At 36.6% G+C, this 21,989-nt stretch overlaps 1 protein-coding gene across 1 annotated transcript in view; it reads right to left on the bottom strand.

Moving 5' to 3' along the window:
* Positions 1-324: 324 nt before the first annotated feature.
* The window catches only part of LOC142334954 (casein kinase I-like), a 29,524-nt gene continuing 7,859 nt past the window's right edge, over positions 325-21,989 (bottom strand). Inside the window, exons 3-5 of the mRNA XM_075383286.1 lie at positions 16,451-16,502; positions 15,884-15,936; positions 325-1,539 (exon numbers count right to left, since the gene is read on the bottom strand). Coding sequence (XP_075239401.1) covers positions 15,932-15,936; positions 16,451-16,502 — 57 coding nt within the window. The 3' untranslated portion in view covers positions 325-1,539; positions 15,884-15,931. The remainder of the gene's footprint in view (positions 1,540-15,883; positions 15,937-16,450; positions 16,503-21,989) is intronic.

Here is a 21,989-nt window from a genome sequence, read left to right on the forward strand (position 1 = left end):
TACGCACATTACCGAGCCTCCTTGTCTACCAATTAGGTAAGTAATTTTGCTGCATGCATACCAACTGTATCACAATTTGTTAATTAAAAACGTTATAATGCCTAACTTGTAAAGAAATTTTTTAAAAAAATGATATCAGATTTTGCTTCTCATTTTATATTTGTTCTTTTTCCAATTTGAATAGCATATTGAGGTGAAAAGTTAATTTTGAAAATTTAATTTGAGTCAAACTTTTAGGATTTTTAGCAGTCAATAAATTGCGAGCCGAAAATGCGCCAATGCTCTCAAAATTCTGCCACTTGAATAGTCTTACATTGAAAAAAATAGGAAATAAAACATTTTATTGTTTTAATTGACGTTAGATCATAATAATTACTATCGACACCCAATTTTTCCCACTCAAGTTTGGATTTACTGAATAGTCTAAATCAAATAGTTTATCGCATTGATAACAGCAATACATAAAGAAATTAACATACAACTCAAAGTAAGAATTCTTTCATGATCGAAATGTACAGCAATGCTTCGGTTCAAAAAATAGCTGAAATTTATCACGAGCACTGCTGTTCACGTCGTTAAATTAGCCCTCTAAAACACAATAACTCGTCGATTAAATTTCAACGCCCACTTTCATTTCATTCTCTAAAATTGTAAATAGTTGGGAACATCAAATTTAATCAGACGATTATCCTCTATGGTATGGTACAGCCATAGGACAGGAGCTCGATTTGATAGATTGGAAATAAACAACGAACGTCTCTCCTGTAAACTTCATGTTAGTTAATTTAAACCAATACTACACACGCCACCAATCGAAAAGCTTCCAGGCATAAAAATGCTATTCGAAATAGATTTGAAGCGTCAAAAAGGAAGATTTTCATTGCATAAATTGATAAAGAGCCGTTGCTTTTTAACACGAAGGCACACCACCGCCTTTCTAAAAAATGAGTGACAAAAACTGATAATCGGTTGAGATCATAGTTCGCGGTGTCTTCAAAAGATGCATAGTTAAATATTGGAAACTTGAAATTAGCATCACCGAAATAGATGAAATTTGCAACAATTATAATGAACTATGCTATCAAAACAATATCCTTTCTAGCTATGAACAAAAACAACATATGAGATGATCAGGGTTACTCAATGGGACGCAGAATGACCCGCAATATCTTGGTCTCGGCGAAAAAGAAACCGGGACGGCGTAGTGGAAGGTAGGGGCGGGCGGGGGGGGGGGGGTGTTAGTCGGAGGTATAATTGTTTGTAATAGCAACAAAATTATAGGCTATATCTAAAAGCAACACTGAGAAAAGAATATGGTACTGAACAGATTAGTACTGAACAGTATGGTTCGTTTGCTATAACACATAATTGATACGCGCGTATGTATGGAAGGGGGTGGTGATTAATTAGGATGGCGAAAGAGATGTTTTTCCAGTTTGTGTTCTTCCGTTGTCCAGGTAATTTTGGGTGGCGATTTGAGGCGTAATTCTTTTTTATACTGAACATTCTTCGATTGAGAGCACCATTCAGTCTGTGAATCTAAACAGAATATTATCTTAGATCAGATCTCGAAAGATAAGATCTCGACCGATCAGACCCCTTAAGATTAGATATCGAAAAAAAACTTTTTATTAAGGGCTGAGATGTTAAGTTTTGACTAAGAATCTCAGAACTTATTGCTGCTTCTATTAGCAGCTCTTAAATAACCTTCAATTAGAGTGACATACTCTATTTGAGTGTATATACTCTATACTACTCGATTAGAGTGCGGAAGTCATTTTTGAGAGTGGGTTAAGTCACAAGAAGGCAAGTGTAACCAAAAACTTAATCACGCGAATGAAAAAACTCGCTCCGCTAAGAGTGAAAAATGACGTCACACACGCAATTCAGTTGAAATTGCATGAAGGGATGAACAAAAAGCAGATTTGAAGCAATTGTGACGTCATATGGTCGTAAAAATCTTGTGCCGACGAAATAAAAAACATAGCCGCAAGAATTTCAGAAACGACACGGGGAGTCGTCTTCGTGAAAGAATTACCTTTTAAATCAGCTGGTTTTTACTTAAGTGACTACAAAAAAACAAAAAAAATTCTGTCAAAAAATTAAGATAGCCCGTAATACCAACTGAACTTAAAATTTCGTTATACTTATATATGAAACCAGCCAAATTTTTAATACGCAATTGAAAACATCAAAGCATGCGAGCAGCAAAAATCAAGCCATGTTAGGCTCCCAAAACTTTATTTTGGAAGAAAAATTTGAACACTGCAAGAAATGGCAAACATTTTTTTTACCATATTCAACAATTTGTTTAGGTTCTCTCAATCGAAACACTATTATACAACATAAAAAAAGAAATCAATTGTTAACTAAATACACTTTGCTTCAAATCACAATGAACGCGATAAAACTAAAACCAAGTATGTAACCAAAACCAAGCCCTATTGACAGAAAAAGTGTTACTCAAAATTTGTAAAAGTGTAGCTAGCAAAACCTCAGTGACCTATTATGTTGAAAAAATCAGTTATAAACAAAAAACTTCAAAAATTCTAAGGAAAAAGACAAAAACTATTAGATCAAATCGATAATTTTCCATTTTATTAAGTCAAGGCGATTAGAACTATAGGTCTCAGGCGAATGTTAGAAAGAAAAAAGCCAGAATGTTGAAAATACATACATTGTGAATAAGATTAAAAAAACTAAATAGCAATTTTTGAAAATCAAAAAAAAACTATTTGGATTAGTAATTGTACAATTTTATAAAACAAAAACACTTCACGGCAAAAAGAGACATCCAATTCAAAATTTATCAAAAAGACGTTGACATGTACTAATTTGGTAATACTAAAAAGACCGGTCAAAGAGCCAAAAACGAAGAAGTTGATGAAAAAAGCCAAAAATGACAACAAAATTGAGAAATATGGGTCAATTTTGCGATTGAAACGCACATATGCATGCGGCATCTATACAAATTTACTTCTACAAAAAACAAGTTACAATAAAAAACTTGGCCCAAATTGACGAAAACACGGCTAAAATCTGTCATCTATATGCGCCAATCTCTCAAAACTCTTTTCAAAGTCAAAAACTCTTGTCCTTCCCTGAACGCAGCGCATGAACAAAAACTACTATTGCTCAGAAAAAGTTAGTTCGCACGGAAATTTTGCTCACTTTCACCATTAGGTCAAAATGCAGCCTGAACAAAAAGTACTTCCGGTAAAACCTCAGCTATGTCTTCGCGGCTATTAAACATAACCGACTAACGTCGAGCGAATTGCTCTCAAACGACCGGCGAGCGGTTGGCTTCGTCAGTAGCTAGCCACGGGGGGGGGGGGGTGCACCGGGCGCTGATGGGGGGGCAACACTGGGTTGGAGGGGGGGGGCAACAGCGCGGTGAGGGGTGGAGGCAATAGTGGGGGTGGGGGGTCAACAGGGGGGGGGGGGGATGTCTCAACCTCTAAGAACCGCCCTTCACACCATAAGTATAAGTTTAAGTCTCCAAAACAGTTTGAGCTGAAACAGAGCTGAAAGGCTCTAAGAGCACTTAATGCACGCTGGGCGCTACCTGTTATCCCGTTTTTGAGGACGAAAAATCGGTCAAGCGAAAAATCGCATAAAAAAAGACAGGACTAATATAATTACTACAAAGTCACAACATATATGTCTTGACATGAATACTGGGAATTTAACATAAGCAACGCGAATTCCCACAAATAACAATTACGTAATATTTTTACATTTATCACTTGAAAATTCGCATTTCAAAATTACATTTTATGAATTCACACCACATTAACAAATTAAAAATAGCTACGGGCTTAAAAACGGTTCAATGGGAAAAAACAAAGCCTGTATAGTTGACATTTTAAGAGGGTTAAATTGGAATACGACAGAACAAAAACGTCAGACAGAAAATAATCACGAACAGTAATCACGAATGGAAAGAGCATTTTAATTACAATTGATAAAATGTACGAAGAGAAAATGCTTAATGGTAATAACATCGAATAGCAACAACGTCACAGCCAAAATTAGAATGACGTTAACCCATCAACAATATAGTCGAAACCGTTTCAGTTTACTCGGTACAATCAACTAAATGGGATATAAAGCGAAGCAAATAAACGCAACAAATAATCAAATCTTGATTAGATAAGCTCCCAAATATAGCTACGCATCATAGTCTTGAAATTATTGAAAGATAAATTGACTGATTGAAAATGACAGGAAATTGACTGATTGAAAATGACAGCATCGACTCACTTGAAACTGCTTCGAGGATAAATTGGCACCTCAATTCAGTGCAAATACCGTCTGAATTAGTGAAAGAGATAATTAAATCATTCATTAAAAAGAGAAACGACACAAAATTGCTGCACACGCCCAATGCAATAACTACGAAAACCAAATAGAAAAACAAAGCGCGAAGATCAACGCGACAACCGACTCAAAGAGAAATATCTCTTAATTTCTAACAAGAGGACAATTCGGCCGCTACGGTGAATTAACAAAATTTAATTAAACATTGTTAGACAAGCCTACAGCGCTTTCTCGATTTCTTTACCGTTGTTCCACTTGAAAGGCAGCAAAAAAAAATTAAAACTACGTGCAGACAAATTGCAGAAAACTGAATGAAGAAGCAAATTTTCACAATAAGGACAGGATTAAAATCAACTAGGAAACGATCAATAACAGTCAAAGCTAATCCGGTTACTCGGTGATGTGCTCAGACACATTTCCAATCCCTCTCATCTGCATTATTCCCAATTTACTCCCAATAAAACACGTTACGTCGGTGACTGACTAACGTCGGGCAAACTGCTCAAACGACTGGCGAGCGTCAGCAGCTAGCTGAAAACCCCCACCAACACCAATATAATTGCTGCAAACATTGTTTGAGAGCAAATGAAAAAATCGGAATTTTCTTTAATGGCCAGCGCTGTTCATTCGTTGATAAATGGAAAACCAGTTTATGAAGTTTCAAAGTTAGCATAAAGAAGGTCGCCAAAATTAGTGGCTGTTGATTAAACTTACCGAAGTTCAAATTGAAACAAAAAACAACTTGATAATCTAAGAACGGGCCACTGCAAGGTTTGTATATGTTGACTTTTATTTTGACAAAAATATTAGCTCTAAAAGTACACTGAAAACCAAACATTCGGATAACTGCTCAGCTACCCACATTTTGTTGCTTATTGGATTCAATTAAGTTGCAATTTTTACCTCACAGACAATTCTAACCAATTGTTGATCAGCGAGCTGCACAATATCCAAAGGCAAGCAGACCGAATTTAAGTTCATCAAAGTTTAATTGATATAAACGCAAAAAAGGTTAAAAATTTCGGCAAAGACCTTTTAAGTATTTAGTTCCTGGGTTTCTGCAGTAAAAAGTGCTGTATATTTTAACAGATTAACCATAAAGATAACCTAAAAATCAAGTTTTGATAAATTGCGCGAAACTTTCGAAATCCATAATAAGTTGGTACGTCTTTCAAAAAAAAATGTAGCCTTTCATTTTTTAAACCTCGGAAATGCTTCAAATCGATTCTTAATTAGTGAACATTCAGTATCTGGCTAGCTAAAGTTTCCCTCACAGGGGGACACATCACAAACATAACCGACTAAACGTCGGAAGAATTGCTCTTGAACGACTAGTGGGAGCTCTAATCAATTGCAGCCTGCTTCAGTCGGGGGGGGGGGGGGGGGGTAGCCTAAATGGGACTAAGAAGTTCTATAGTGGGCTTCAAATAACCACATTATTATATATACCACTATTAACATATACCACTATTAAGATTTAAAGTAAAAAATGACACCAGTTTCGGCGCACTTTTTAGTTGACTTTTAGTATTAAATTGCTGCCAATTGAGTTCAGCTGCTTGAAATTGTGATTGAGAGAGAATTTTAGATCACGCGAAATGCAAAAAGTCAAGAGCGTAAAAGTCACTCGAAAAGTCAAAACCGTCAAGCGAAAATTTTGCATAAAAAAAAAGACACACACGTTTACAATAATTGCTATGAACTGCGTTCAAGAGCAATTAAAAAGGGGGGGTGCATTAATGAGATGATTTGTACAGTTAGAGACTAGTAAACCTCCAGAGAGCAGCTAACCGACCAATTGCCCTTAGGACTTCACCTGTTCATCCCGTTTTTGAGGACAAAAAGTCAGATGCTCAGAAGACCAATAAAATGCTCAGATACTCGACGCTATTAGAGTAGCGTTTCATGAATCAGTTTGAGATCAAATGCATCAGCAAATACAGACCACACCAAAATTCAACCATGTCACAAAATTTAATAACGCTGATCATTCTTGAAATTTAGTCCATTTATCAACTTATGAACTGCATACATTTTTCCCTGCGTTTTTTATTCGCATAACTTAAAATATCAACTGCCTTTTGACTAAAAAAAATTAAACTTCAACTAAAAAATAGTACGAGTTGAATTAATTCCAGCCCTTTTCAGTTCAACGGAAAATTCGAAAACATTTCCTTCACCAAACTAGCATTGAGACACACTGCTGATTTTAAAATGCATTATTGTTGAGCTGACCTTTATTTTCTTGACAACATTTACCGGAGGAAATTTAATTTCCATGCCTCAAGATTTAAACAATCGGCTGTCTTCAGTCAAATTATAGCGCAGTGAAATCAATAAGAGCAGTGAAATTATATTTTTCAATCATTTTTAAGATTATAATCTTATAATTAAAACAACAACAGACAAAGATACTTGTGGCAAAATTCTCAACTAAACATAGCCAGCAAATTGCCGGAAAACAGCCGCCGTTGACGCACATCGGGATTGAAACAGAAATTGGTAGGAAGAGATAAAAATTGACTAATTTTCTCCTAAGTTCAAAAAAGTGTCCTAATTCGCTGTACAGTTTCAGTTATATTCTAAAACTGTACTTAATTCAGCTTCTAAACTGAAAGCTAGTCAGCTTAATAATGTCATTAGTAATAATGTCATTAATAATAATGTCATTAGTAATAAAGTCATTAGCGCGAGAAATTGCTCTAATGAACTTTGATAACCTAATGCACTAAGAGTTAATGACTGGGCTTTATCGGTTTATACCGTTTCTTTTGATTTTGTTCTTTTGCCGTTTATCGTATTCATTACATTTCGCAATACTATGCGTGAAAAAAAATAGAATCCATTCAATTGAAACAGTGAGTGAGATAAGTCAGAAGTCAAGCGTGAAAATCGTGACTGATAAAAAACAGAAAAACGAGATCAAAAGGTAAAGCGAATATTAACAAACAGCAGAAAAGTCCTGAACTACAATCCAAGGCATTGAATGAAAATTTCAGAACTAAAGCATCTGACCAGCAGGTCAATTGAACAATGCCAGCCAAAAAGAAAAACAATCTCAAAAGTTGAGAAACTAAAATCAAACAAACTGAACAAAAATACAATCATTGCTAAAACTCTTAAGTTTTAACCCTAACCTCTTGAAACTTTTATTCATTCAAATAGTACTATTAACCCACCGGCGAACCTCGGAAGAGGTTAAAGAGCCAATAGTGATAAAAAATTAAAATTTCAATGAAAATTCTTTTTGCAATATTTTAATGTTCAAAACCAACTTTTTGTCTCTCGAATCTGTCCAATGACCCATCTACAAGTCTTAACAAAGTTTCATTGGCCCGTAATTATCAATAAACTGAGAAAGTTATCCATTTAAATAAACTATTAACCCACCGGCAAACCTTGAAAGAGATTTAAGGGCCAATAGGGATTGAAAAAATTTGAAAAGCAAATTTTAACCAAATGTTACAATAACCCAATTTCATGCTCTTAAAAGTTCCACTGGCTAAAAAGATCGATAAACTAGGAACTCGAGAATAATTTTGAAAAAACTTGAAATTTTAGAAATTAACCAAAAATTGCAGTAATTTTTTAATATTCAAAAATTGAAAACCATTTCATTGCCCCTAGCAACTATGCAGTAGGTACTAGCAAACCCTAGAGGAGGTTACCTGGCCACTTAATCAAGATAAACTGAACAAAAGACAATTACTTTAAAAAACTTGAAAAAAATTACAAATTTCAAAAAATTGCAAATATTTGTGATAATAAAATGTCGAAAGTAATTCAGTTGCCCAAAAGAACTTAGCAAACTATTACCAATAATCAACCTCTTGAGGAGGTTTTATGGCTGAAAACAGCAAAAATGAAAAAACTTTAAAAAAACTTGCAAAAAATAGCAAAATTAGTATCACTTTGCGTGTTTATGTTTACAGTACAAAGCATATAGCTCATAAAAAGGTCATAAAAAAGTAATCATATCCGGTTAGAGCTATTTATCAACTTTGTAACTTATCAAACAAAAACATGAGAAACGACAAAAAACTTCAAAAAAGTTGCACTATTTTGCTCTAAACCTTTTAACCGTGTATTAAGGACTTTTCAGCAGCTGCACGGCTCTAGGCACCAGAAGGACTACTAAAGTCAGCTGTGGGCTTCTATTGAAACTTAATGCCCACTGTGCATAACACGTTTATCCCGTTTTGAGAGATCAAAGTAATTGAAAAATGTGTGAAAACATCTTACAAAAAATAAACAAAGCAGGACAAGTCCTGAAATACAATCCAAAGAATTGAATAAGAAAGCTCAGCGTATCAATTAACGTTGGGGCCAAAAAAGCAAACTGTCCCAAAATTGGAGAAACTAAAACAACCAAACAAACTAAGCAAAAATAAAATCATGGCTTTTACTCATGAAGTCATGGGCTTTTATCTTGAAGGTCAAAATTTATCCACTTAAAAATACCCATTAAGCAACGAACAAGTCTTCAAAGGGGTTAATTGGCCACACAAAAACGAAGAACTGAAGATAGAAAATTAAGGGAAAAATTAAAAAAAAAAAACATTTCAAAAATTATAAATTTTGCAAAAATAATATGTTCGAAATCATTTTTGTTTCCTGCCTTTCAAATCTAGTTAGTGACCCATCAGCAAGACTTTCAAAAATTTTATTTGCCCTTGAAGATCGATACACTCGATAAAATTTCAAAAAATCAAATTTTATTAATATAATTGCTAAAATTGGTAATATTAATATCGTCAGAGCCTTCCTTTGTCTTCAGAAATTACCCAATAACCCAATTTCAAGCCTAGGAAAACTTTCACTGGCCCATAAAGATCAATAAATTAGGAACATGATAAATTTCAGAGCTGCCAAAAAGAAAAAATTCTATCTCACAAAAATAGCAAAAAATGCTTAATAAAATGTTGAATACACTTCCATTGGCTCTACAAACATGCAGTAATCTACTGTCGAACCCATCGAACAGGGGCTAGATGAAAAGATATTGCAAAAAATTGCAAGTTTCATCAAAACATTAAAATGTTGAAAACCATTCTGTTACCACTAGAAACTATGCGGTACCATATTACCAAAATCAAGAGGAGGTTCCTTGTCCAAAGGCGCACCAAAACAAAAAATAACAAAAAAATTTTCATAAAAATTGCAAGTTTTTTTTCAAAAAATTGCTACTATGCAGTAACCTAATATCAAACCCTTGCGGAGGTTCCTTGGCACCTAGGGCTTAAATAACACAAAATGACAAAAACTTTCAAAAAACTTCAATAATGAGAAGAAAAAAATTGCATGTTTATGTTTTGCGTACTTAAACGTATAAGCTCACAAAATTGTCGAAAAAAGTAATTATGTCTGGCAAAAGACCTCCATCAACTTCTACAAACCTCAATTTCAGACTGGTCCAGCAAAAAATTCGAAAGACGTTTCATCAAAAATTTGAAAACCATTATATTGCAAATAAAAAGTTTTAGTAAACAGTTAACAAAACCTAGATGAGTTTTCCTGGAACCTCCGGCTGTTATAAAAAAAAATTTTAGTAAACAGTTAACAAAATCTAGATCGAGTTTTCCTGGACCCTCCGGCTGTTATAAAAAAACTGCCGAAATTAGTGATGTTAAAATGTTCACAAAACCATTCCATTACCGCTAGAAACTAAGGGGTAACCTATTATCCTACCCTAGAAGAGGTTCCTTGGCACCTAGGGCTGAAAAACAAAACATTTGAGAAAACTGTAAAAATTAGTATAAATTTGCGTTTATGTTTGGAATACCAAAAGATATACCTCACAAAATGGTCATAAAAGGTAATTATGTCTTGCAAAAGATCTTTATCAACTTTCACAAATCTCAATTTCCGACTGGTAGAACAAATAATTCAAAAAACAACAGCAAAAGACCTACCCTAGAAACGATTTAGAAATGGTAATAAACTCTTAAAACCGTCACAAAAAGTACGTGTCTTGCAGAAGACCTTTATCAAACTTAAACCAGCTTCAGTTGTGGACTCATCTGTCAAAAAAATTCAAAAAATGGCAAACATGAAAATTGCAACATTTTGGGCTCAAAAACTCCTAAAAAATGATCTTTTAACCTTAAACTACTGCCTTCCTGGTAGCTTCAGCAAACTAATCACTTGAAGTACTACTCAACGCGGCTGAGGGCATTTAACGAAACTTATACCCACTGGGCGCTACCAGTTTATCCCGTTTTTAAGGACGAAAAGTCAAATAGGTCAGACAAAAAATCGATCAAGCGAAAAAGCGCATAAAAAAGACCAACAAGACTAATATAATTGAAAACAATTGCAGGTTCTATTAAAAAAAAACTGCTGAAATTTGTGATATTAAAAAGTTGAAAACTTCCATGGCAAATAAAGATTTTTCAGTAACTTATTATCAAGGAAAAACTTTAATGACAATAAATGTCAAAAAGTTAAAAATTGCAAGTTTTATAAAGAAAAATGCTAAAAATCGTGATGGTAAAAAGTTGATAACCATTCCATTACCACTAGAAACTGCAGAAATCTATTACCAAACCCTAGAGGAGGTTCCTTGACACCTAGGGCTGAAAAAAACTCAAAAAAATGACAAAAATTTTCAAAGCTTGAAAAAAATTGTGAAAATTAGTGTGAAAATTTGGGTTTGTTTGGATTTCCAAAACATACGGCTCTTAAAACAGTAATCGAAAACATTGTGTACAGATATAGACGCTACCTGTTTATCTCGTTTTTAAGGACGAACAGTCAAATGGGTCCGACGAAAAATCGGTCAAGCGAAAAATGGTATAGAAAAGACCAACAGGAATAATATAATTGCTTTCAATTTCGTTTGAGAACAATTAAACATCTTACAAAAAAAGACAGCACCAATACAATCTAACTCTTGGATTGTAAAAAGACAGGGCACCAATACAATCCAATTCTTAGATTGTGAAAAGACAGAGAGCCCCAATAGAGTCCAATTCAGGGATTGTAAAAAGGAGAGCGCCTAAATAATAGCCGTTGAGAGGCTGACGGCGGCTATTAAATAGACGAATTTCTTCCCATTTTCATGTACATCGGGGTAATTTATAGAACGCCACAAATATTTCGCCACGGAATATGTACTCAATTTAATTTTTGATCAACCCTTATTTCCTTAGTCAGCGACGAATAGATTGTTCGGAGAACCAATAATCTGAGCCTAGACCAAAAACATCCATCGGAGTAGATTGCCATGACCAGCGTTCAAGCCTTTAACTCCTCCAAATTTTCATGTTTGACTATCCCCCGATTAAAATGAGGAGCTGTTTGCGTATTCCCCAAGATCAAAGGGGGAGGGGGTGGGTGTTAAGGTGGGGGTGAGGTTGGGGGGTTGTCATAGTCTAAAATTGACCATGATAACTAAATTGATAACAGAAATTGTACTTACTGGTTAAAAAACGTTAACTAATCAATTAAGGAGGGTTCGCCCGCCAAGTTAGTCTGAAACAAAAAGAGCAAAATTAAACAAACATTGACCTTTCGGAAAGAGCATGAATACTGCAAGATTACAAATTTTACAATTGACATTGTCCATAGATATTTCGAATTTGAACCTCAAAAGTTTCAAATTCTTTCGATAATAAAAAGACCTTCATGTCATAACATCGAAGTTGTGAAAAGATCAAAACTCACATGAAACGTGAATAACATGTACGACTTTTGGTACATGCAAATTGTAACGAACGCTTCTTTACGTATATTCATGACTAAGGGGTAACCTATTATCCTACCCTAGAAGAGGTTCCTTGGCACCTAGGGCTGAAAAAAAAAACAAAACATTTGAGAAAATTGTAAAAATTAGTATAAATTTGCGTTTATGTTTGGAAGATATACCTCACAAAATGGTCATAAAAGGTAATTATGTCTTGCAAAAGATCTTTATCAACTTTCACAAATCTCAATTTCCGACTGGTAGAACAAATAATTCAAAAAACAACAGCAAAAGACCTACCCTAGAAACGATTTAGAAATGGTAATAAACTCTTAAAACCGTCACAAAAAGTACGTGTCTTGCAGAAGACCTTTATCAAACTTAAACCAGCTTCAGTTGTGGACTCATCTGTCAAAAAAATTCAAAAAATGGCAAACATGAAAATTGCAACATTTTGGGCTCAAAAACTCCTAAAAAATGATCTTTTAACCTTAAACTACTGCCTTCCTGGTAGCTTCAGCAAACTAATCACTTGAAGTACTACTCAACGCGGCTGAGGGCATTTAACGAAACTTATACCCACTGGGCGCTACCAGTTTATCCCGTTTTTAAGGACGAAAAGTCAAATAGGTCAGACAAAAAATCGATCAAGCGAGAAAGCGCATAAAAAAGACCAAGAAGACTAATATAATTGAAAACAATTGCAGGTTCTATTAAAAAAAAACTGCTGAAAATTGTGATATTAAAAAGTTGAAAACTTCCATGGCAAATAAAGATTTTTCAGTAACTTATTATCAAGGAAAAACTTTAATGACAATAAATGTCAAAAAGTTAAAAATTGCAAGTTTTATAAAGAAAAATGCTAAAAATCGTGATGGTAAAAAGTTGATAACCATTCCATTACCACTAGAAACTGCAGAAATCTATTACCAAACCCTAGAGGAGGTTCCTTGACACCTAGGGCTGAAAAAAACTCAAAAAAATGACAAAAATTTTCAAAGCTTGAAAAAAATTGAAAATTAGTGTGAAAATTTGGGTTTGTTTGGATTTCCAAAACATATGGCTCTTAAAACAGTCATCGAAAACATTGTGTACAGATATAGACGCTACCTGTTTATCTCGTTTTTAAGGACGAACAGTCAAATGGGTCCGACGAAAAATCGGTCAAGCGAAAAATGGTATAGAAAAGACCAACAGGAATAATATAATTGCTTTCAATTTCGTTTGAGAACAATTAAACATCTTACAAAAAAAGACAGCACCAATACAATCTAACTCTTGGATTGTAAAAAGACAGGGCACCAATACAATCCAATTCTTAGATTGTGAAAAGACAGAGAGCCCCAATAGAGTCCAATTCAGGGATTGTAAAAAGGAGAGCGCCTAAATAATAGCCGTTGAGAGGCTGACGGCGGCTATTAAATAGACGAATTTCTTCCCATTTTCATGTACATCGGGGTAATTTATAGAACGCCACAAATATTTCGCCACGGAATATGTACTCAATTTAATTTTTGATCAACCCTTATTTCCTTAGTCAGCGACGAATAGATTGTTCGGAGAACCAATAATCTGAGCCTAGACCAAAAACATCCATCGGAGTAGATTGCCATGACCAGCGTTCAAGCCTTTAACTCCTCCAAATTTTCATGTTTGACTATCCCCCGATTAAAATGAGGAGCTGTTTGCGTATTCCCCAAGATCAAAGGGGGAGGGGGTGGGTGTTAAGGTGGGGGTGAGGTTGGGGGGTTGTCATAGTCTAAAATTGACCATGATAACTAAATTGATAACAGAAATTGTACTTACTGGTTAAAAAACGTTAACTAATCAATTAAGGAGGGTTCGCCCGCCAAGTTAGTCTGAAACAAAAAGAGCAAAATTAAACAAACATTGACCTTTCGGAAAGAGCATGAATACTGCAAGATTACAAATTTTACAATTGACATTGTCCATAGATATTTCGAATTTGAACCTCAAAAGTTTCAAATTCTTTCGATAATAAAAAGACCTTCATGTCATAACATCGAAGTTGTGAAAAGATCAAAACTCACATGAAACGTGAATAACATGTACGACTTTTGGTACATGCAAATTGTAACGAACGCTTCTTTACGTATATTCATGACTAAGGGGTAACCTATTATCCTACCCTAGAAGAGGTTCCTTGGCACCTAGGGCTGAAAAAAAAAAACAAAACATTTGAGAAAATTGTAAAAATTAGTATAAATTTGCGTTTATGTTTGGAAGATATACCTCACAAAATGGTCATAAAAGGTAATTATGTCTTGCAAAAGATCTTTATCAACTTTCACAAATCTCAATTTCCGACTGGTAGAACAAATAATTCAAAAAACAACAGCAAAAGACCTACCCTAGAAACGATTTAGAAATGTTAATAAACTCTTAAAACCGTCACAAAAAGTACGTGTCTTGCAGAAGACCTTTATCAAACTTAAACCAGCTTCAGTTGTGGACTCATCTGTCAAAAAAATTCAAAAAATGGCAAACATGAAAATTGCAACATTTTGGGCTCAAAAACTCCTAAAAAATGATCTTTTAACCTTAAACTACTGCCTTCCTGGTAGCTTCAGCAAACTAATCACTTGAAGTACTACTCAACGCGGCTGAGGGCATTTAACGAAACTTATACCCACTGGGCGCTACCAGTTTATCCCGTTTTTAAGGACGAAAAGTCAAATAGGTCAGACAAAAAATCGATCAAGCGAGAAAGCGCGTAAAAAAGACCAAGAAGACTAATATAATTGAAAACAATTGCAGGTTCTATTAAAAAAAAACTGCTGAAAATTGTGATATTAAAAAGTTGAAAACTTCCATGGCAAATAAAGATTTTTCAGTAACTTATTATCAAGGAAAAACTTTAATGACAATAAATGTCAAAAAGTTAAAAATTGCAAGTTTTATAAAGAAAAATGCTAAAAATCGTGATGGTAAAAAGTTGATAACCATTCCATTACCACTAGAAACTGCAGAAATCTATTACCAAACCCTAGAGGAGGTTCCTTGACACCTAGGGCTGAAAAAAACTCAAAAAAATGACAAAAATTTTCAAAGCTTGAAAAAAATTGTGAAAATTAGTGTGAAAATTTGGGTTTGTTTGGATTTCCAAAACATATGGCTCTTAAAACAGTCATCGAAAACATTGTGTACAGATATAGACGCTACCTGTTTATCTCGTTTTTAAGGACGAACAGTCAAATGGGTCCGACGAAAAATCGGTCAAGCGAAAAATGGTATAGAAAAGACCAACAGGAATAATATAATTGCTTTCAATTTCGTTTGAGAACAATTAAACATCTTACAAAAAAAGACAGCACCAATACAATCTAACTCTTGGATTGTAAAAAGACAGGGCACCAATACAATCCAATTCTTAGATTGTGAAAAGACAGAGAGCCCCAATAGAGTCCAATTCAGGGATTGTAAAAAGGAGAGCGCCTAAATAATAGCCGTTGAGAGGCTGACGGCGGCTATTAAATAGACGAATTTCTTCCCATTTTCATGTACATCGGGGTAATTTATAGAACGCCACAAATATTTCGCCACGGAATATGTACTCAATTTAATTTTTGATCAACCCTTATTTCCTCAGTCAGCGACGAATAGATTGTTCGGAGAACCAATAATCTGAGCCTAGACCAAAAACATCCATCGGAGTAGATTGCCATGACCAGCGTTCAAGCCTTTAACTCCTCCAAATTTTCATGTTTGACTATCCCCCGATTAAAATGAGGAGCTGTTTGCGTATTCCCCAAGATCAAAGGGGGAGGGGGTGGGTGTTAAGGTGGGGGTGGGGTTGGGGGGTTGTCATAGTCTAAAATTGACCATGATAACTAAATTGATAACAGAAATTGTACTTACTGGTTAAAAAACGTTAACTAATCAATTAAGGAGGGTTCGCCCGCCAAGTTAGTCTGAAACAAAAAGAGCAAAATTAAACAAACATTGACCTTTCGGAAAGAGCATGAATACTGCAAGATTACAAATTTTACAATTGACATTGTCCATAGATATTTCGAATTTGAACCTCAAAAGTTTCAAATTCTTTCGATAATAAAAAGACCTTCATGTCATAACATCGAAGTTGCGAAAAGATCAAAACTCACATGAAACGTGAATAACATGTACGACTTTTGGTACATGCAAATTGTAACGAACGCTTCTTTACGTATATTCATGACTATTAATACAATTTTGTTAGCTTCTAAAATTAACAAGTTTGATTTTGTAAACGAACATCGATTGATTCAAAATAATGTGGTTCCGGAGCTTTCTCGGCTAATCTATAAAAATAAAAGTAAATAATCAAGTCGCATCAAAATTAGAATCTGATCAAAGTGAGTTTTCAATGTTAGTGAATGCTGACTATTTATCTGGTACAGTGATTTCTTAAGTCTAGCAAAGGTTGCTGATAAAATTTATACTCACTTCTTTGATCGGAGTGTGCGGCTTTCGCTCCGTTGTTTGAACTGGCGATGGCCTAAAACAACAAACATAATCGACTAACGTCGGGTGAATTGCTCTCAAACGACCGGCGAGCGGTTGGCTTCGTCAGTAGCTAGCGACGAGGGTGGGGTGCACCGGGGGCTGATGGGGGGCACCACTGGGTTGGGGGGGGAGGGGGGTGTCTAAACCTCTAAGAACCGCCCTTCACACCATAAGTATAAGTAGAAGTCTCCAAAGCAGTTTGAGCTGAAACAGCTGAAAGGCTCTAAGAGCACTTAATGCCCGCTGGGCGCTACATGTTTATCCCGTTTTTGAGGACGAAAAGTCAAAAGTGTCAGACAAAAAATCGGTCAAGTGAAAAATCGCATAAAAAATGACCGACAGCACTAATATAATTTCTACAAACTTCGTTTGAGAGCAATTAACAAAAAACTAACTAACATAAAATTCTACAGATGGACATATTTCATCTTCTTGGAGCTGAGCTCGCTAAGCTTGCGTAGGCGGGAAAATAGAAACAAAACATTTTCTGTTGTCCTAGTCATTTAATAGTTATAGTTCTAGTTCTAGTTACAGTTTGTCACGTGAGAAAAAAGAGAAAAGGGGGAAATAACAAAAGCAACACACAGAACTCAACGTAGTAGCCGCAGAAAACGGCTGAAAGTATAACTCAGCAAAAGATTGCAAAACAAATTGTCTTGAGCAGTAAATAAAGTGTTACTGTGTCTTGAACTAGAAATATTCCTGAGCAGTAAATTGTTACTGTGTCTTGTATTCAAAATATTATTCTTGAGCAGTTAAATTTTGTTACTGCGTCTTGCATCAACGGATTATTGGAGCTGAAATTCAACTGCTACAACCCCAGCTTCTGGTATTCTCAACTTGTGAGTACAAACAGCAAAAGCCAACTTAGGTTTAAATTTAAATATTTTTGCACAAACCGGTCTTAGACATATATCTTTGTCTTCGATTTGTTTTTTCTATCGGATTGAACTGGTATACATAAAGAGATTCCGTATTGTGTGATCTGTAGCAACCCAGTTCAAATTGATAGTTGAAAAAACTAAGATCAGCGAATAGTTACGAACTAAAATAGTTAATGCAACTGTAAGTGCAGCAGAGCGGATATACAGTTACAAAAGCGAACTGCATAAACGAATTATCCGGACAGATTTTGTAACCACTCAGAACGAACTGGGCGGTGTAAAACTTTCTTTGTGAAACACAAGGAGAGCAGCCGTTACATTCGGTCCGCCGACCCGGACAGTGGAATAAACTGCTGTCCAACCCAACAGTCGAAGTGACGAAGTCATCGACGAACGAGAACAAAACTCAACAGGCAATCCAACGACGCAAAGCCAATTAGGCAAAGTGCTTTAGAAGTTGAATAGCAAGGCTTAATTATAGCAAATAAACAAAAGCACTGTAGAGATTCAAGCTGCAGTCCCGAAGTACACAAGAAGTGACTCCGTCACAGAGTCAAAGCGTTTTGGATCGTCAGATCAACAATTTGCGAAACAACTGGATTGAGAAACAGGAAGAAGGTTTTGAGCTCATTAAGAATCTAGATCGACCAAGCAAGCTCAAGACTCTTTATCAGCAGATACTGCAATTGGACGACAGCGTTCAAAAACTCGTGAATAAGAAATCTGAGACTCTCCGAGACCAAGATATTTCTTTAAAACGCAAACTTGACACAGAAAAATACTTTCAATATTTGAACGCAGAGTGGTTACCGTATATCCACGGAGAGACAAACATGTCAAGCCAGCAAAGCCAGTCAACTCTTCATGCCAATGGAGAGCAACCGCCTGCGAATAATGTGCATCAGATAGAACAAAACGTTGGAATTCCAGAGTTTAACCAAAACCATGATAGCACAAGCTATGCAACGACGAATACGGTTACACGAATCGTGCAGACAATCAATCAGGATACAGAGAACGTTTCGGAAACATCTTCAGTGAAACGTCGGGTTGAAGAACGAATGAAGGAATTCGAAATTGAATTCGAAAGAAAGTTGCAAATCGAACGAGCACAATTTGATCGAAAGAGGTTGGAGCTAGAAATGCAAATGAAAGAACTGGAGATGCAACATCAGCTTCGGCAAAAGGAGCGAGACCTAGAGCGCCAATTGCAAAGAACAGCATTGGAGAAAGATGACTTACGTTCTCAATCGACTAAGGCGCGTGGCAAGTCACCTTTCAATTGGACCCCAAAAGGGAGAGATGTCTCGGAGTGGGCGAATTCGATGAACGACACGCAAACACCAATTCGACCAAGAGCTCGCTTCGACGTCAGCCCTGAACGGAATAAGCATAGGCATTACCCATGGTACCCAAACTCTCGTGAACGCTCAGTAAGTGCTGAAGAGCGGGATATATCGCCGATAGCTGGAAGGCACTACAACACTGGACATTCAAGCAGTAGTTTACCAAAATTGAGGTTGAAAAATTTTGACGGAAACCCGCTGGAGTGGTCTAGCATGTTCATAGCAACAGTAGATAAACGCATGATTCCCGACTCAGAGAAAATGAGCCATTTGAAGACTCTGCTAACAGGCAAAGCAAAATCTGCAATCTCGGGAATGAGCTATTCTGGACAGTTTTATAGTGCTGCCTGGAACATTTTAGAAAGAAAATTTGGAAGACCGCATGTAATTATAGATGCGCAGCTCGAGAGCCTACGAAAAGCTAATCAAGTAAAACCTCATGATTCAACCAGCCTGATTAATTTTTCTGTTATTGTATCTAACTTTGTGAACGTGCTCAAAGAGTACAAACATATTGGTGATTTGCAATCAAGTTCGACATTGTACATGGCAGTTGATAAGCTACCTCAAGTTCTTAAAGAAAAATGGTGGTTCTACGTCGATGACAAAGACGAGGACTGGCCTGATCTAATCATGTTTGAAAAATGGCTATCACGAATAGCATTCGTGCATGAAGGGTTTTCATCATTTAAAGGGGAACAGAAAGAAGAAGATCGACGCAACACAAATAGAGAAAAACGATTCTCGAAGACATCGAACTTCAGTGCAAGTTAAAACCTGCAAGAAACCAAGCAGACGCAAAACAACCACTGTCCACTAGCGGATGGCACTCATAAAATATGGAACTGTCCAATATTTAAGAATATGAATGTCACCGATCGCTATGCAGCAGTGAGAAAAGAACGCTTATGTTATGGATGTCTGGGGAAAGCGCATGCAATCAAAGATTGTAAAGTCCACCCGTGCGGTATAAATGGATGTACCAAAAAGCACAACAGACTGCTACACTCAGAAAACCAAATGGACGAGGGTAGTCACGCAGTTAACGTAAGCGCAGCAACAATCAACCAGAGTAACCAAGTTACTAGTTTTCTTCAAATAGTTCCGGTATCGGTTCAGAGTGGGGGTAACAGGTTGACTACCTACGCTTTCCTCGATAGTGGTTCAACAGTATCATTCATCGATCAAAGTGTTAAGGATCAACTACAAGCCAAAGGCACGGACGTTACCTTAAACATAGCTGGCATACATGGGACGCAAGATTTGAGGACAGAGAAGGTTCCTATCACAATAAAGGGACTACATTCAAAGGTGCATTCGATGGAAGCGTTTGCACACCCATCAATCTCGTTGGGAAACACAACCTATGATTACAAGGAACTGAAGAACAAATTCAGACACCTGAATGTTCTCACTAACAGATCATTCAACCTGATGGAAGTAGGCATCATACTTGGACAGGATGCCTACGAAATCCAAGGTCCATTGGACTATAAGATTGGAACACGAAGTGAGCCTTTTGCCGTCTTAACAGAATTAGGATGGGTAGTCAGTGGTCCCATGACAGGCAAGAAAAGTCAAAATGTTTGTCATTTTGCCTTCACAGAAGATGTGAAAGTGGCAGAAAATATCCAATCATGGTGGGACATAGAAACTTATGCTTCAAAAATAAATGTTGTAAGTCAATCAAAGAAAGAGCAGCAAGCTCAGAAGTTTCTAGAGAACACGACAAAGTTTACAGGCGAGCGGTACGAGGTGGGCATGCTCTGGAGTCAACCAGAACCCAATCTTCCAAACAACTACGGCTCAGCCCTTGGTCAGCTCTACTCACTGGAGCGAAGATTCCAACGAGACCCAAATTTAAAAGAATTGTATCAACAGTCAATTGATACAGATGTTGAAAAGGGATTTGTGAAGATCCTTGGTAAATCGAAAGTCAAAGGCACTTTCGGAAAGGAATGGTATTTGCCACACCATCCAGTACTAAACCCCAACAAACCGGGTAAACTTTGCCGTGTTTGCAACGCTGCAGCAAAATACAAGGATGTATGCCTAAATGACAAGTTGTTAGCCGGACCCGATTTGCTACACGGGTTGATCGGAACAATATTCAGATTTCGAGAAGGACCAATTGCCTTAACCGCAGATATTGAATCAATGTTTCTTCAAGTGCAAGTTCCTGATCGGGATAAAAGCTGCTTGAGATTCCTGTGGCGACCAAAAATGAACGAACCTGTGCAAATTTACGAGTATCAGCGTCATGTTTTCGGAGCAAAGAGTTCACCAACATGTGCCAACTACGCTCTGAAGCGAGTAGCGATCGATAACGAAGACGAGTTCCCAATTGCAGCAAAAACAATCCAAAACAACTTCTACATGCACGATTTCATCAAGTCAGTCGAAACACCTGAAGAAGCAATCAAGGTTTTCAAACAACTGCAACCTCTTCTCTCAAAACATGGATTTGAACTGAAGAAGTGGATCACCAACAACGACGTGGTAACCAACGCAACCCCAGAGGACTTAAGATCAATCAGCAAAACAAAGCAGGTTGAGGTAGAACCCAGCCAGGAAGGGTCATCGGTGCTTGGGCTTCAGTGGACGATAACCGATGATAGTCTACAGGTTTGTAGAGGTACAAGCAACGAAGTTGAGAACCCAATCACCCAAAGGAAGATCTTATCTCTAGTTTCTTCAGTGTTTGATCCTCTTGGACTGTTTGCACAATTCAGTGTCCATATGAGACGACTCCTGAAGAGCATCTGGACCAAAAATGGACAACATTCGGACAACTCAGTAGAACCTAACGAAGAAGAAGAGTTTCTGAAGTGGAAAGCGCAGCTTCCAGAAGTAGCGGAAACCAGCATTGATAGAAGATACTTCAGCACAGCCAAGGACAAATGGGAACTTCAAGTGTTCGCCGACGCATCTGAAGACAATGTGCGCAGTGGCATACCTACGTTCAAAGCCCAAAGAATACTCAGCAGACTTAGCATTTGTAATTGGAAAGTGCAGAGTCGCACCGATGCGACACCTTTCCATACCACGCTTGGAACTACAAGCAGCAGTGATGGCGGTGAGACTTAAAGAACAGATAGTGAAGGAACACGAATCAAAGATTCACAGTTGTAACTTTTGGACAGACTCCACTACTGTTCTGCAATGGATTCATAGCTCCCACCGTAAGCAACAGGTGTTTGTTGCAAACAGAGTGGCTGAGATTTTGGATACAACTAATGTTTCACAGTG

This window comes from Convolutriloba macropyga, chromosome 1, assembly GCF_964194025.1.
Source record: "Convolutriloba macropyga chromosome 1, txConMacr16.3, whole genome shotgun sequence".
Classification (NCBI taxonomy): domain Eukaryota; kingdom Metazoa; phylum Xenacoelomorpha; order Acoela; family Convolutidae; genus Convolutriloba; species Convolutriloba macropyga.